The sequence below is a fragment of the Moschus berezovskii genome, chromosome 17 (assembly GCF_049115385.1).
Source record: "Moschus berezovskii isolate FMDL1 chromosome 17, NW_MosBer_1.0, whole genome shotgun sequence".
NCBI classification, from domain to species: domain Eukaryota; kingdom Metazoa; phylum Chordata; class Mammalia; order Artiodactyla; family Moschidae; genus Moschus; species Moschus berezovskii.
This window is the reverse complement of record NC_142476.1, coordinates 27,156,104-27,168,979: the sequence shown is the minus strand read 5'-3', so window position 1 is coordinate 27,168,979 and position 12,876 is coordinate 27,156,104. Positions and strand designations below refer to the sequence as shown.

The window sequence follows — 12,876 nt, the reverse complement described above, 5'->3', positions numbered from 1 at the left end:
TTTTGCTGGGCCATTTCTCCTGGGAAGGCACAAGACAGCAAGAAGAAGGTCAGAAAAACTCTTCCAGGAAACACAAAGTTAAATGCTTTACACACCCTTTCATTTGGCTTTCCAGTTGACGAGCCAGGATAAAACTCCCGCCGTGATCCAGAGGGCGATGTTGAAGCACAATCTGGACTCGGACCCGGCCGAGGAGTACGAGCTGGTGCAGGTCATCTCGGAGGACAAAGGTAGGCACATGTCCCCTTCAAGCCAGGGCGCCCCATGAGAAGACCCTCTGTGGATACAGAGTCTAGTTTAAATGTAACCAAGTTGGGGGGGTATTTTTATTTACTTACATATATAATTAATTTTTTATTGTCATTGGAGTAGAGTTGCTTTACAATGTTGTGTTAGTTTCTGCTCTACAGCAAAGTGAATCAGCTATATGTATACCTATATCCTCTCTTTTTCAAGTGGGGGTTCTGAGTTGCCCAAGAAGGGAGTTGTGTGGGAAACCAGGGGACCATGCCATCACCTCATTTGTTATTAATTCTCTCAGGCCAGCCCCCCAACAAACCTTGTTTTTTCTGCAGTTTTGCTGAGCATGCCTCCCGCTCATTCTCTGTAAATTTCTTGTCAAGCATTCTTGTAGGAAGAGGTCCCTCCCTGTGTGTGGTGGGGGTAGGTGGAGCCTGTCTGGTCCTTGCCAATGGCCATCCACCTCCGTTACCCAATAATGCGTGTCCAGGTTGTCTGTGAACCTGAAATGTGGCGGTTCCTGCAATGCCTTCTCATTGTTTCCGTTCCGTTCCATTGCTCAGTCGTGTCTGACTCTTTGCAATCCCATGGACTGTAGCCTACCAGGCTTCTCCGTCCATGGGATTCTCCAGGCAAGAATACTGGAGTGGGTTACCGTTTCCTTCTCCAGGGGATCTTCCCGACCCAGGGATCGAACCTGGGTCTCCCACTTTGGAGGCAGACGCTTTAACCTCTGAGCCACCAGGGTAACCATTTATGAGAATTCAGCCTTCAGTTGCTCTTTACTCATTTGATCCTCAAGTAGCAAAAGCTTCTGATGCCACGACTGTTGAAGGTTCTTGACCTCACACTTACTGAAGCAAAGAACCGGTGAATATTAAATGCAGCAGTTTGCTGAGGAATCCATTAATTAAAGAAATCTCCTTCATGAAAACTCTGGGCAGATAATCCCCCTGAATGTATCAGTTTGTTAATCTGAATTGGGGTTGTCTTTGTTGAAAGGGCTTCCTTGGTGGCTCAGACAGTAAAGCGTCTGCCTATAATGTGGGAGACCTGGGTTCGATCCCTGAGTCAAGAAGATCCCCTAGAGAAGGAAATGGCAACACACTCCAGTACTCTTGCCTGGAGAATCCCATGGATGGAGGAGCCTCGTAGGCTATAGTCCATGGGGTCGCAAAGAGTCGGACATGACTGAGCGACTTCTTTCTTTTTTTGTTGAGAGGAGGAGGCAAACTGGTAGGTGACTTCTCTATGCCATGGCACATCCGAGAAAGTGACTCAAGCAGAATAAGTCTCCTTTCCAAGTACAGAAGGAACAGCCAGTACTGTTGACTGAGGCCAACCCTGTTTGCTGACTGATCCAACACACTGACCACCTCAGGTGTCCCATTGTGAGACCATTCCCCAACAAGCATTCCCCCTATAAAGGAAAAGAAAGAAACTCTACAAGGTGGGGATTTGGAAAGGGAGCAGCTGCTCGTACCCCATTTACCCAAAGAATCACCCAAGGCTGTCATCTTGGGCCCAGACAGGAGTGGGCCAAATTAGAATAATAACCTTTTCCAAGCAATGAAAAGCCACAGCCTCAGAGAAAACTTTTCCCACTGTCTCTTGGAAATTTTCTCATTTATCCAGCTGAGCCCAACGTTGTGGGGCAAACCTTTCTCAGTTTTATCTTTTAGTGTAGTTACTGTTAAAAACCTAAGCCTACAAAGTGGTCTCTTTGGTTTTACCACCCACATCGCCCCCAAGCCAATGCCAAGGTGAGACCCGGTGGGTCTGAAGATCCAGGAGTCCCGAAGCACAGCTGGGGCCTCACCACTGGGTGGTGGCGGGTAGGCGGCTTGACCTCTCTGGTTTTGGTCTGTAATTAGTTAAACGGAGACAGTACCCTACTGGCCCTTCATGCATCATGGGGAGATGGTGACAGGAAATAATGTACCCAAAAGTGGACAGTATTTGAGATACAGTACAGATATATATATATATATATGTAGCTGTGAGGTAAGTTGTTACTGACCTCAGGAATATGTGGGCAAGAGACTGGGGACACTTTCAGGGAATTATTCTTTAGGAACACTTGGGCAAGATGTAGCAGAGCCCCTCAGAACCTGATTGCATCAGTCTTGGCAGTGGAATCTCTGTGTTTGACGTTAATGTTAGTTTGACTTCCTCCAGTTCTGCAATCACATACCTCGCCTAGCTGCCTCCCTCACTCCACTGCTACAAAGCTAGTTTCGCACATTTTACCTCTTTAATTCCCTCAGGGGTAAAGGATATCCCTTACCCCTGAGTGCTAAAGAATGTATACCTTCTTTTTAAATTAAAAATGAATTTAAATCACTTTGCTTGATAACTTCATATTATACTTGGAACAGTCCTTGTTCAGAAATTACAGTTGTCTAGTTGGAACTCATTGAAATAGACAGTTGTTTAACAGATATAGCCTATCTTGTCTGTTTCCCTTTAACATTAAAATGCAAGCCCTTAATGAAGCAAGCTCTCAAATGGTATAAAATACTCACTTGGTTTGGGATTAATTTTAAAATGTTTTGATGTTCCAAGTAAAGATTTCTGGAAAGTGCTGTAGATTTTCTGCCTTTTTCTCCATGTCATCGAATTCACTTATTCTCTGAGAAAAACTTCATGTTGGGTAGGAAATGAACCACAGAAGGCTGGAAACCCCAGGCTCTGCTCCCAGTCCTGCCATTGACTAGCTGTGCACTCAGGAATGTCTCTTAACTCCTCCAGGCTTCTGTTTCCTACTCTATGTCCTTCCGGCTAAAACATCCCACATTTGAGCATTTTGTTCATGGCTTGAATTCCCAAGATTGGATTCACACTTAAGTTTTTTTAAATTGGGATTGGGAAATTGTTGGAACCAATTTGGTGTGACTGAGTGGTGGTCATTATCCAGCTCCATTCACAGTCCAGGAACAAAGGGCTATAATTCCAGCCATGAGTCTGGGCAAAATTTCCACCTGCCATGGTCAGTGCTGGGTTGACCTACACAAGCTGACCACCTTCTCTTCCCTCATCTCTCTCTCTCTCTTTTTTTTTTAAGAACTTGTGATCCCAGACTCGGCAAATGTCTTCTATGCCATGAACAGCCAAGTGAACTTTGACTTCATCTTACGCAAAAAGAACTCTGTGGAAGAGCAAGTAAAACTGCGTAGCCGGACCAGCCTGACGTTGCCCAGGACAGCTAAACGGGGCTGCTGGAGCAACAGACACAGCAAAATCACCCTCTGAAGGCAGAGACCCGGGGCCCCTTGCTTGCCAAAGGCAGGGTGGGGCTGAGAATAGGCCATGGTGATCGCAACTACCACTCAGTGTTAGTGTTCATCGTTGGTGAAGTGGAATGAAGTTTGTTGGGCACCTCTGGTGTGCAGGGCACTATGATTGGCATCGTGGGGAAATCGGAGATGAACTTGACACAGAAAGGATGACCAATTCACTGATTCTCTTTGACTTGAGATTGAAGTGCGAAATTACCCACATTTATAAATCTATGTGTATGTGCACATATTTGGTATATGTGTGTGTATATATATAAATATGAGGGACTTATGGGATATTCTGGACTACGGGAAAACAAATTTGCACAATGGCCTGGGAAGTCGAGGTCACTTTTTACAGGGAAACAGAAGGAACTGAGAACCTCGTCTCACACCTCCCAAGTAAATGGAATCAACCCTAGGATTACAGAGTGTCCTTTGTGCCAGTATTATAAGAAGTCCAAGCTATTTTTATAAAGGGAGAGGATTACTTTCTCTATCAAGTGCCACCAGAAAAGAACCACTGCAGAGGTGGGAACTGCCACAGGCTGAATGAAAGGCCACGTCAGACAGGGTTTGGATGAGCCAGTGGCTTTGACCTCTGCTTGCATCGGCCAATGCATCGGCTACCCTAGGGAGGGCGAGGAGCAGCTTCAGAGGCCCCTCTGAGCCACTGAACCAGCCGTCATGATGCCTCTGGAGGCAACGCAAGCCCATTTAGATTTCTGGTAACTGCATCGTGTGTCTCCCACCCCCTAAAGAACATATCACAAGCATTTCTTGCACACGTAGCCATGTTCTTTGGTAACTTATCAGCCAGAAAAGAAAGCTCAGAAGGATGATGACTCACTTGGACTCTGATCCGTCTCAGAATGCCACTGCTCCATTGTTTTTTTCTGACTGCCTTCTGCATGTGAAACTATATGTCTGCAGTCTTTTGCCATCTGACTCGTAGTACCTCTATATATTAACGTGCAATTTGTTCCTCAGGTGTAGAAATTTCTACTGCAATTGACTATGTCTGATCATTTTGAGACCTGTGAAAGATTTCTGAACAGCCATCGCTCTGTGAATAGCCCCCTGGAGATGTTCCCAGCTGAGAGCAGTGTCCTGTTTTTACTAACTTTTACAACCTTCGTGTGCCTAGTCATGGGGACAGAAATGGGGCTTTGCATACTATCCAGACCATTTCTAGCGAGGCACACACATTCTTCCAGATGGAATCATTAACCTTTCCTTTTCAGGTTCCCACACTCTGTATTCCAGTGTCACTGTTAAGTGACACTTTTGTCTCCAGTAGCACCATCATCCTCTCCCTTCCAAATCTGAGCTGTGCTGGGGTTTGAGCTATAAAGCCATAATACGTGGGATGTTGACATGTGTAAGAAGCACTTTCAGAATGTTGTCCGTTTTAAGAAGAAAAAATTCTCAAAGTACCAGTTTTTATTCCAAAAATAAAGAACAGACCCAAATAAGAAGTGCAGATTGTAATGTAGAGCTTTTTCTTTTTTTTCGCCACCCCGCCCCACCCACCCCAAACCCCCCCACTCCCCACCGCCCTGTCCTGTAAAGACAGCTCCCAAAGGTTATGTGTGAAGACTCATGTTCTGTAAATAGTCATATGAAATCGTCAAGAAACACCAGGGAAAGTCTAGAGATTTGTGCCCTTGGACCAAAGAATGAGAATGAGCCAAGAAGGCCTCAGATTTCCTGTAGGTCTTTCTAGGTCGGACTGTACATTGTAAAGACTGACTGGTTTCAACTAGTTGAAAGGCATTTTTTTTTTTTTCCTATTTGCGAGGCCGGTCTGATTTGTACTTCTGTGCTTGGAGGAGGGATGGCCAGGGTGCTAGACATCATGGAGATTGAAGGAAATGTATCCTCAGCCTGAATTTCTTGGCTTGAAGGTCAAAAAGAAAATGTAGAATTGTCAGCCTGGTTTAGAGTGCAGCTACCAAGACTTACAAGTTATGCCCGTGTGCTCGCCTTGTGTATTTATACTGTATATGTAGAGTCTAGATTTATATACTGCAATGTAATATATATATATATTTCTTTTATAAAAGACAATGGAAGTTACAAGTAGATAAAACATAGCTTCATTTATTTAATGCCACTTTAAATGTCTTAAATTTGTTTCCTGGTGGACTGCCGGGTAATGCTTTTAGCTGCTGACATGCTTGTCTTTCTGCCTATCATCTGTTTACCTTTTGGTTAAGTTAATAAACTGATTTGGGACTTGGTTGGCATGTGCTGCCAGACTCAAAGGGATTATGTCTGGAGTGTTAACCTGGTGGATCTGGGTTTCAGATGTGTCAGTAAGCATTTTGGGAGCCCACTCTGGTCCAGCTCGAGGGAGCAGAGGGAGAGCCAGTGGCCCAGTTAGGAGGGGTCCTCGCCATCGTCAAGCATCATTTACGTTCAGAGACAAGAATGACATCTCAGGAAATTGCCGTCAGATGCGATGGCTTGCTGGAGGGCATCCTTAGGGATAGTTTGGCTGGGGACACTGTATAAAATCAAACTTGGGATCCAAGGTAGGACTTGGCCTTCTTTCCAACAGCCTTTCCTGAGTCTCCAGTTGCTACCGTCGGCACAGTTCTTGAAACCATCCTTGGTGCTCCAGAAGCCAGGAGGGCCTCTGTGGAGGGAAGAAGGAAGGTCTTCCCAAAATTCAGTCAGACCTAGGGAAGCTTCATTCCACAAATGCCCATCGGCATTCCATCATATCATTCCCCAAGAAAGGGATTCCTAAATAGATGCAGATTATCAAGTTTCCTGGGTCCCTGTGGGATATGGGAGAGAGTTAGACAGGATTATAATAATGGATAATACAGGCAGGAAGAAGGGGGGTTTGTGCTTCTGGCACTAGGTGACTTGTCAAGATTATCTGAGAAAATGGGTTCCTTTGCTTTGTCTCCCTCTAGAAGCAGCTTGGTGACATTTTGCCTGAAGGAATAATGTCTTAAAATTTCCTTCTTTGGAGTCTTTTCAAATTTGCTCTGCAGCACAGGATCATTAGGAAGTATGTGGTCTTGCTCACGTCCTGATGTCAGTGGTCTTGAGAAGTTTCCCCAGTGCCGACCCTCTTTTTCTATGGAGCTGTTGCAATGGCCCCAATTACCACCTGTATCCACAGTTCCACTCTGAGAAGTTATTTCCATTGTGTTGTGCATGGCTATTTCCCCTTGGATCTCTGTTAAAATGAAATAACTTCTGGAAGGGATGGCTAGGCTAGGCTAGTCTAAAGTATGAAATCTCAGTAATTTAGGATAGTTTAGTTTTCAACATGTCATAGGTATTGCAAATCAGGCCTCTCTCCTTAGTGGCTCAAGGATCCAGGCAGCTTCCATCTTGCAACTTAATGCCATGGTCTCAGATTTTTTTCCTTCAAAATCACAGCGATGGTGGAGAGAACTCCAACTATTCCTGACTGCCTTAGTCCAAAGGGACCGTGTCACTTCCATTCACAGTCCATTGGCCAGTCAATAGCCCCAGTCTAAGTGCAGGGGAGGTAGGAATATGGAGGAGGACGCTTGGAGTAGATGAGCATTTCCATCTCTGCCCAAAGGAGTGCTGTCTTTTCACTCGGGTACACGGCTTTGTTCATTATCCACAGTCACCAAAAAGTGTTCGGAGGAGATGGCAGCGAGGACTTGAGATGGGGGCTGCACAGAGCCAAGAAGGGTTGAAGAGAGAGAGGTGTTCAGGGGAAGAAAAAAATTAATACAAGAGTAATTTAATTTTGTTTAGAATTAGCCTTACAGAATTTATTTTTAACATGTGGTCACCACCAATTTTCATGCTTCTAATGTGGTCCCTACTCTGACTAAACTAGGAGCTCCTTTACAGATGTAGTTGTATGTCAAATCTTTTTTTAAAAAAAAAATCTAGGAAATTTAAAATGTTGACATATAAACTGTGAAATCAAATAGAAGCCAGGCAAATTTAATTAGACTCTGAATTAGAAAACCACCATTTGGTGTGGTTTCTCAGTATCTCTGCCTAGAAAACTGTGTGGAAGTAATTCACTTATTTAACAGTCTGAGGTATTTAACATTTTCTTAAGACTTGGAAGGCATCGTGCAAATCATACACTCAACGCCCTCATATTACAGATCCCTGGGGCTGAGGCTCAGAGCAGTTACGTCACATGCCAGAGGTTAGGGGCAGGGCTCTGAATGACCAGACTCCTCTGTGTGGGTGTCACATGGGGCAGGGCTATCCTGACATGCTCCCCAGAGCCTCCTGGAGCTGGAGAGAATGCCTGGGGTCTGCTGGCTCCATACCCAGCCTTCCAACCATGTGAAGTTGCACGAGCTGCCTTGGTTAGATGGGCATCTGATTGGTTCCTTCAAGTCTCCAAGGAGAGACCTGCAGCTGGTCGGAGCACTGCTGCCTTTTATCCCGAGCATCATTCCATCTCACAGAAGGGGAAACGGCACCATAAGATTACATTGCAAGTCAGCACACCTACGATCCATGATGCACCCACAGAGTGGGTGAAAAGTGCCAGCTGGATGAGGCGTTAAAGGAGTGGACACCAGTGATCAGGACCGAGAACTCTGCCACAGGCTTCTCAGAAGAAATCACGTTTAATCCTACCATTGTTTCCTCCCAACAACAAAATGTTGTTCAGAGCAACATTTTGCACTGCAGTCACAGTCTCACAATGGTATCCGTCAAGTTGAAGAAAGAAAAAGAATGATTGAAATTGTTTCTAGATTGCTCCAGCTATTAAAAATAGTACCAAGGCACCAGTTCAAAAGGGGAGAAGCATTCTAAATGAGACTGACTGCTGCCTTGCCCCCAGATGTCTATTTCTGATCCTCATTTATACGACATCTGACATCCAAGTCTCAGAGAATTGGCCTGATCAGCTGAAAACAATTCAGTATATGAGATTTACTAGGTGGGAAGTAAACACTGGAGTTGGAGTTGCAAGCTTGTGTGTGTGTGAGAGAAAGAGTTGGGGAGAGAGCAAGAAAGCAAGAGATCGGAACATTAGATATTAATGAGGAAACAAAAAATGAGACAGACTCTCCCCAGAAGCTTTGCATGCATGCAGTTTGGTGTGGGTGGGATCTCACTGCCTGGCTCTGACTCCCAGGCCACTTAGTATTTTATCTTCAGCGAGTCTGTTAGCTATTGCCTCATCTACAAAGTGGGGATGGAAGATAGTTTCTACCTCTTGAGGTTCGTGTACTATTAAATTACACAGTGCACATGAAGCACTTCTCTCTGGCGCTGACTGTGAGAGTTCACTGCTGGTATTCCTGGGAAGCCACCTTGCCCAGTGAGCAGCCACGTGGGGCACACATGACATTCAGAAGTGGGCCCCGCAGATGCCTGATCGGCACCCTGGGAAAATCGAGCCTGAGGCTGCTTTTGGGGAAAGACTGACTCATGGAGTTGGAGGGCAGCCAGGGGGCTCCTGCAGCCTGTTCCACAGCCCTGCTCCAAAGAGGCTGGGGAGAGGGGAGTGTGGGCCCAGCCCTGCCTGCAGCACCTCCTGGTGGGGCTGCAGCGGCACAAGGAGCCTTGCTGGACAGGCTGGAAAGGGAGCCGCTGGCCCTGGGGAAGCAGCCCTGAGCTGAAGCATTCCTCTCCCGGAGCTGACTTGCATCAAGGCCCCTCTCCCCCACCCATTCTTGGCTTCCCTCTGCAGTCAGGGAGGAACAGTTCTCTCATAGGAAGCTTTCTCCTCCCTCCTGTCTCCTCCTGGACCTGGATCTTTCCCTGCAGGATGGGGCTGTCTGCTCCGACCCTCCCTCTGTCCAGGGATGGCTCACATGCAAGACAGTGAGTTGCTGCTGTTCCACGGCATCAGGGGTCCCGAGCATCCCACCTGTTCCTTTGCAGGCTGTCCGGCTCACCACCACCTCACCTCTGCATTGTGGCTGGATCGCAAGGATTAAAGAGTCATTTTAAGGGCCAGGGTCGCCATTTTCAAGCCTCTTTTCTACTATTTTGCCCCTCTGGTTTCCTGACCTCACCACACCCCTCCCACCCCACCTTCCTGGCCTATGCGCTGGCCTTACTTCTCCACCAACGATGGGCGTGAGTCTGTTTTCTTATCCCCCCGGCCTTGCCCCTTTTTCCTGGACTCGAACCCTTGTGCTGTGCCCTGCCTCTTTCCTCTCCCCTCTAATGCCCTAAGGCTGGCATTCCTCTTCTGTCCCCTCCCTGCTCATGCTATGGGCATGGTTTCCTCCTAATGTCCGTTCTAAACAGTAATATCCCCTTCAAGTCTTCACGATTCATGCTGGCATTTTACAAAGTAGTTAAAACCCTTCAGGCCACATCATCAACACAGATATCTCAACTCCTATGTGAAGGGCTTCCCCAAACTGTTGGTTCCCTTTGGGAGAGGACACTTTGTTATGAGTTATTTTCTAAGCTCTCCGAAGAACAAGGAGAGAGGGCTGTCCAGGGCACTAAAAATCGCATTCCCCCATGAGCAAGAGCCCAGACTCATTCCCCTAGAAGAGGAAGCACCGGAGAAGCCTTGTCTGGACCAGCAGGGCCACGAAGCTGGTGTTCAGACATGGAGATTTGGTCAAAGTGCCCACTGCAGAGAAACCAAGCAGAAGAAACGCCAGGGAGGGGCAGAAAAATAAACGCAGTGAATTAAAAATAGAGACAAAACCAATTCTCAGAGATGATTCTTCACTCTTTCCATCCTTTTTGAGGACATGCAAGAAGGTGGCTTTGGGCTGTGAGCAGCCTGCCTAGTGTAGCAGAATGATCTTAAACTAAGATCACTGCCATGTCAATACACCTGTGGGTATAAGATGGCCATTCTAGGCAAATTCACAGACCAGAAAGGAAGCCACTTTCCGGCCCAACTACAAATTTTAATGGAACCATTCCACCACTTGCCTTGGAATCCCATTCGGTATTTAGTAATTCTGTCAAATATTCCTGAAAGCACACCTAAACTATTCTTGCTGCAATTTGAGCCATTTCCCCATTCCAGGCACATGATAAGAGAAGGTACCATTTTCTCCTCCTGCCAGGAAGCCTGCACAAGCCACTAGCCCAGCCTTACCCACAAGGGGGCAGACACCAGAAGCAAGAAATATACAGTCCTACAGCATGTGAAAAAGAGTCTAAAAAACACAAGTCAGAACCTATCCCGAGACCCGCAGGCCCCTGGCTCTTGAGCGACAAGAGGGGAGTGTACTGCTGAGTCACACAGGATATCCCATACAGAGGGCCACTTCACCAAGGTTGAGAAGCACGACTAACCTTCCATATACATAAAAACACAAACAGAAGTTTAGACAAAATGAGACAACAGAGGAATATGTCCCAGACAGAGGAACAAGATAAAACCCCAGAAGAAGAACTAAGGGATGTCAGTTCAGTTCAGCCACTCAGTTGTGTCCGACACTTTGTGACCCCATGAAAATGAGTTCAGAGTAATGATTGTAAAGATGATCCAAGAACTCAGGAAAAGAATGCAAAAAGTTTTAAGTTTTTAACAAAGAATTAGAAGAAAATAAAGAATAACCAGAGTTGAAGATACAATAACTGAAATGAAAAATACACTAGAAGCGACAGCAGAAGTAGAGGAGTGGATAAATGAACAGGAGACAGAGTGGTGGAAATCACCGCCAGAGAACAAAGAAAAAAGAATGAAAAGAAAGAAGGACAGTCTCAGAGACCTCTGGGACAACATCAAGCACACCAACATTCACATTGTACGGATTCCAGAAGGAGAGAGAGAAAGGGCCTGAGAAGATATTTGAAGAGATAATAGCTAAAAACCTCCCTGACACGGAAAAGGAAACTATTGGAAAAGATACCATGCTATGTGGGGAACCAGAGATCATAGGGAAGAACAGAAGTGTCTTCAGGGGACAGCGATTCCTTAAGCAAAATATCATAAAAGACACTCTGCCCCGTCAACTTCAGACATTCACTTGCAGTGCTGGGCAATCAAGTGTTCTCTTCACTACAACTTGAAACCTTTACCCCAGAACATCATGGAACTTCCCTTTCATCTACAGATCTTCACATCACCTATTCTGGCAAAGTTCATTTTGTAAAACTGTGGGCATTCTTGAAAGCTAGAGGAAAATATACTGTGTATATACCAAGGGATGCTTTTAACTTGCTATTTAAACAAGCCCTATGCGTGGGGAACAATTAATAGCCACATTGCCCAGCCTACCTCTCAGAAAGAAGTGGTGGCTAAAATGAGGCCATTCATATAGAAAATGCCAAATCTTGGTAGGTGGGAGGGATAAATTAGGAGTTTGGAATTAATATATACACACTACTCTATATAAAATAGATAACCAGAGAAGGGACCTACTGTGTAAAATAGGGAACTATATTCAATATCTTATAATGAAAAGAATGAAAGAGAAAGAAAAAAAACACATATGTATAACTGAATCACTTTGCTGTATACTTGAAACTAACACAGCATTGTGAATCAACTACATTTCAATTAAAAAAAAAACTCTTAAAAAAAGAGAAGGCACAATTTCTAGGTAATCTGTTGTTAACACATTGTACTAAAACCCACCATCATTATGTCTCTCTTTCCAAGCAAGCAAAAACAAAGCCAAAAACAATGTATTGGTCACCACTGACCAGACTCTTCAGCCTTGTTTCAGCAGCACCGCCTTGACTCAGGGCCACCATCAGCCAGCTCACAGGGGAGTCCCTCCCATGTCCACTGCTCTCTCCTCACGTCTCCCTGCCCTCTGACACATTTAATCAGAACATCTCCAGGGGAGGGAGGTTCCCTCTGAAATAACAACCACCACCAAACATAAGCCTTGGGTGACACGGTTATTTCCAAGGTTACCTGTGCTGTGCTTTCTGACTATGTCACCGGTAACACGCTATCTTATCAAACGACCAGCCTCACTTCCACTCTCACTTTGTCATTAGTTAAATCTTTGGTGAATTAACTCGTCAGTCATAGAGATCACTTACTTGGAAAGAATGTCTCAAAAGCACAATGTAGAAGCCCCTTGGGAAGACTTGTCTTTATTTTACAGCTACTAATTAGATGGATTTGCTCCAACTAGAAGTGAAAAGATTCCCAAGCGTGTAGCTGAATGGAAATTTTGTTTCAGACACCAACCTTTGACTTGAAGTCTCCGCATTGTCTGTCAGCAGAAAAACCAAACGTAGAATTCCCCCAGAAACAATGGCCTCTGCATTCAGGAGGACAGCCCAGTGTGGAGAGGTAGCTGCCACGTCTTGCCATCTTCACTGGGTCTCAAGACTGCTACCTGTCAACAACTCCAGCACACAGCTGACTCTTCCATCCTGTCCCGCTTCCCATCACTCCCCGGGAGGCCCTTTCACAGCCCCACACCATCAGGGTGCCTGC

The 12,876-nt window shown here is 45.7% G+C and overlaps 1 protein-coding gene across 1 annotated transcript in view; it reads left to right on the top strand.

Annotated features, from left to right (window-relative positions):
* RGL1 (ral guanine nucleotide dissociation stimulator like 1) overlaps positions 1 to 5,789 on the top strand; it is a 136,431-nt gene extending 130,642 nt beyond the window's left edge. The window contains exons 17-18 of the mRNA XM_055419115.2: positions 116 to 230; positions 3,305 to 5,789. Of these exons, the coding sequence (XP_055275090.1) occupies positions 116 to 230; positions 3,305 to 3,492 (303 nt within the window). The 3' untranslated portion in view covers positions 3,493 to 5,789. The remainder of the gene's footprint in view (positions 1 to 115; positions 231 to 3,304) is intronic.
* Positions 5,790 to 12,876: the final 7,087 nt, after the last annotated feature.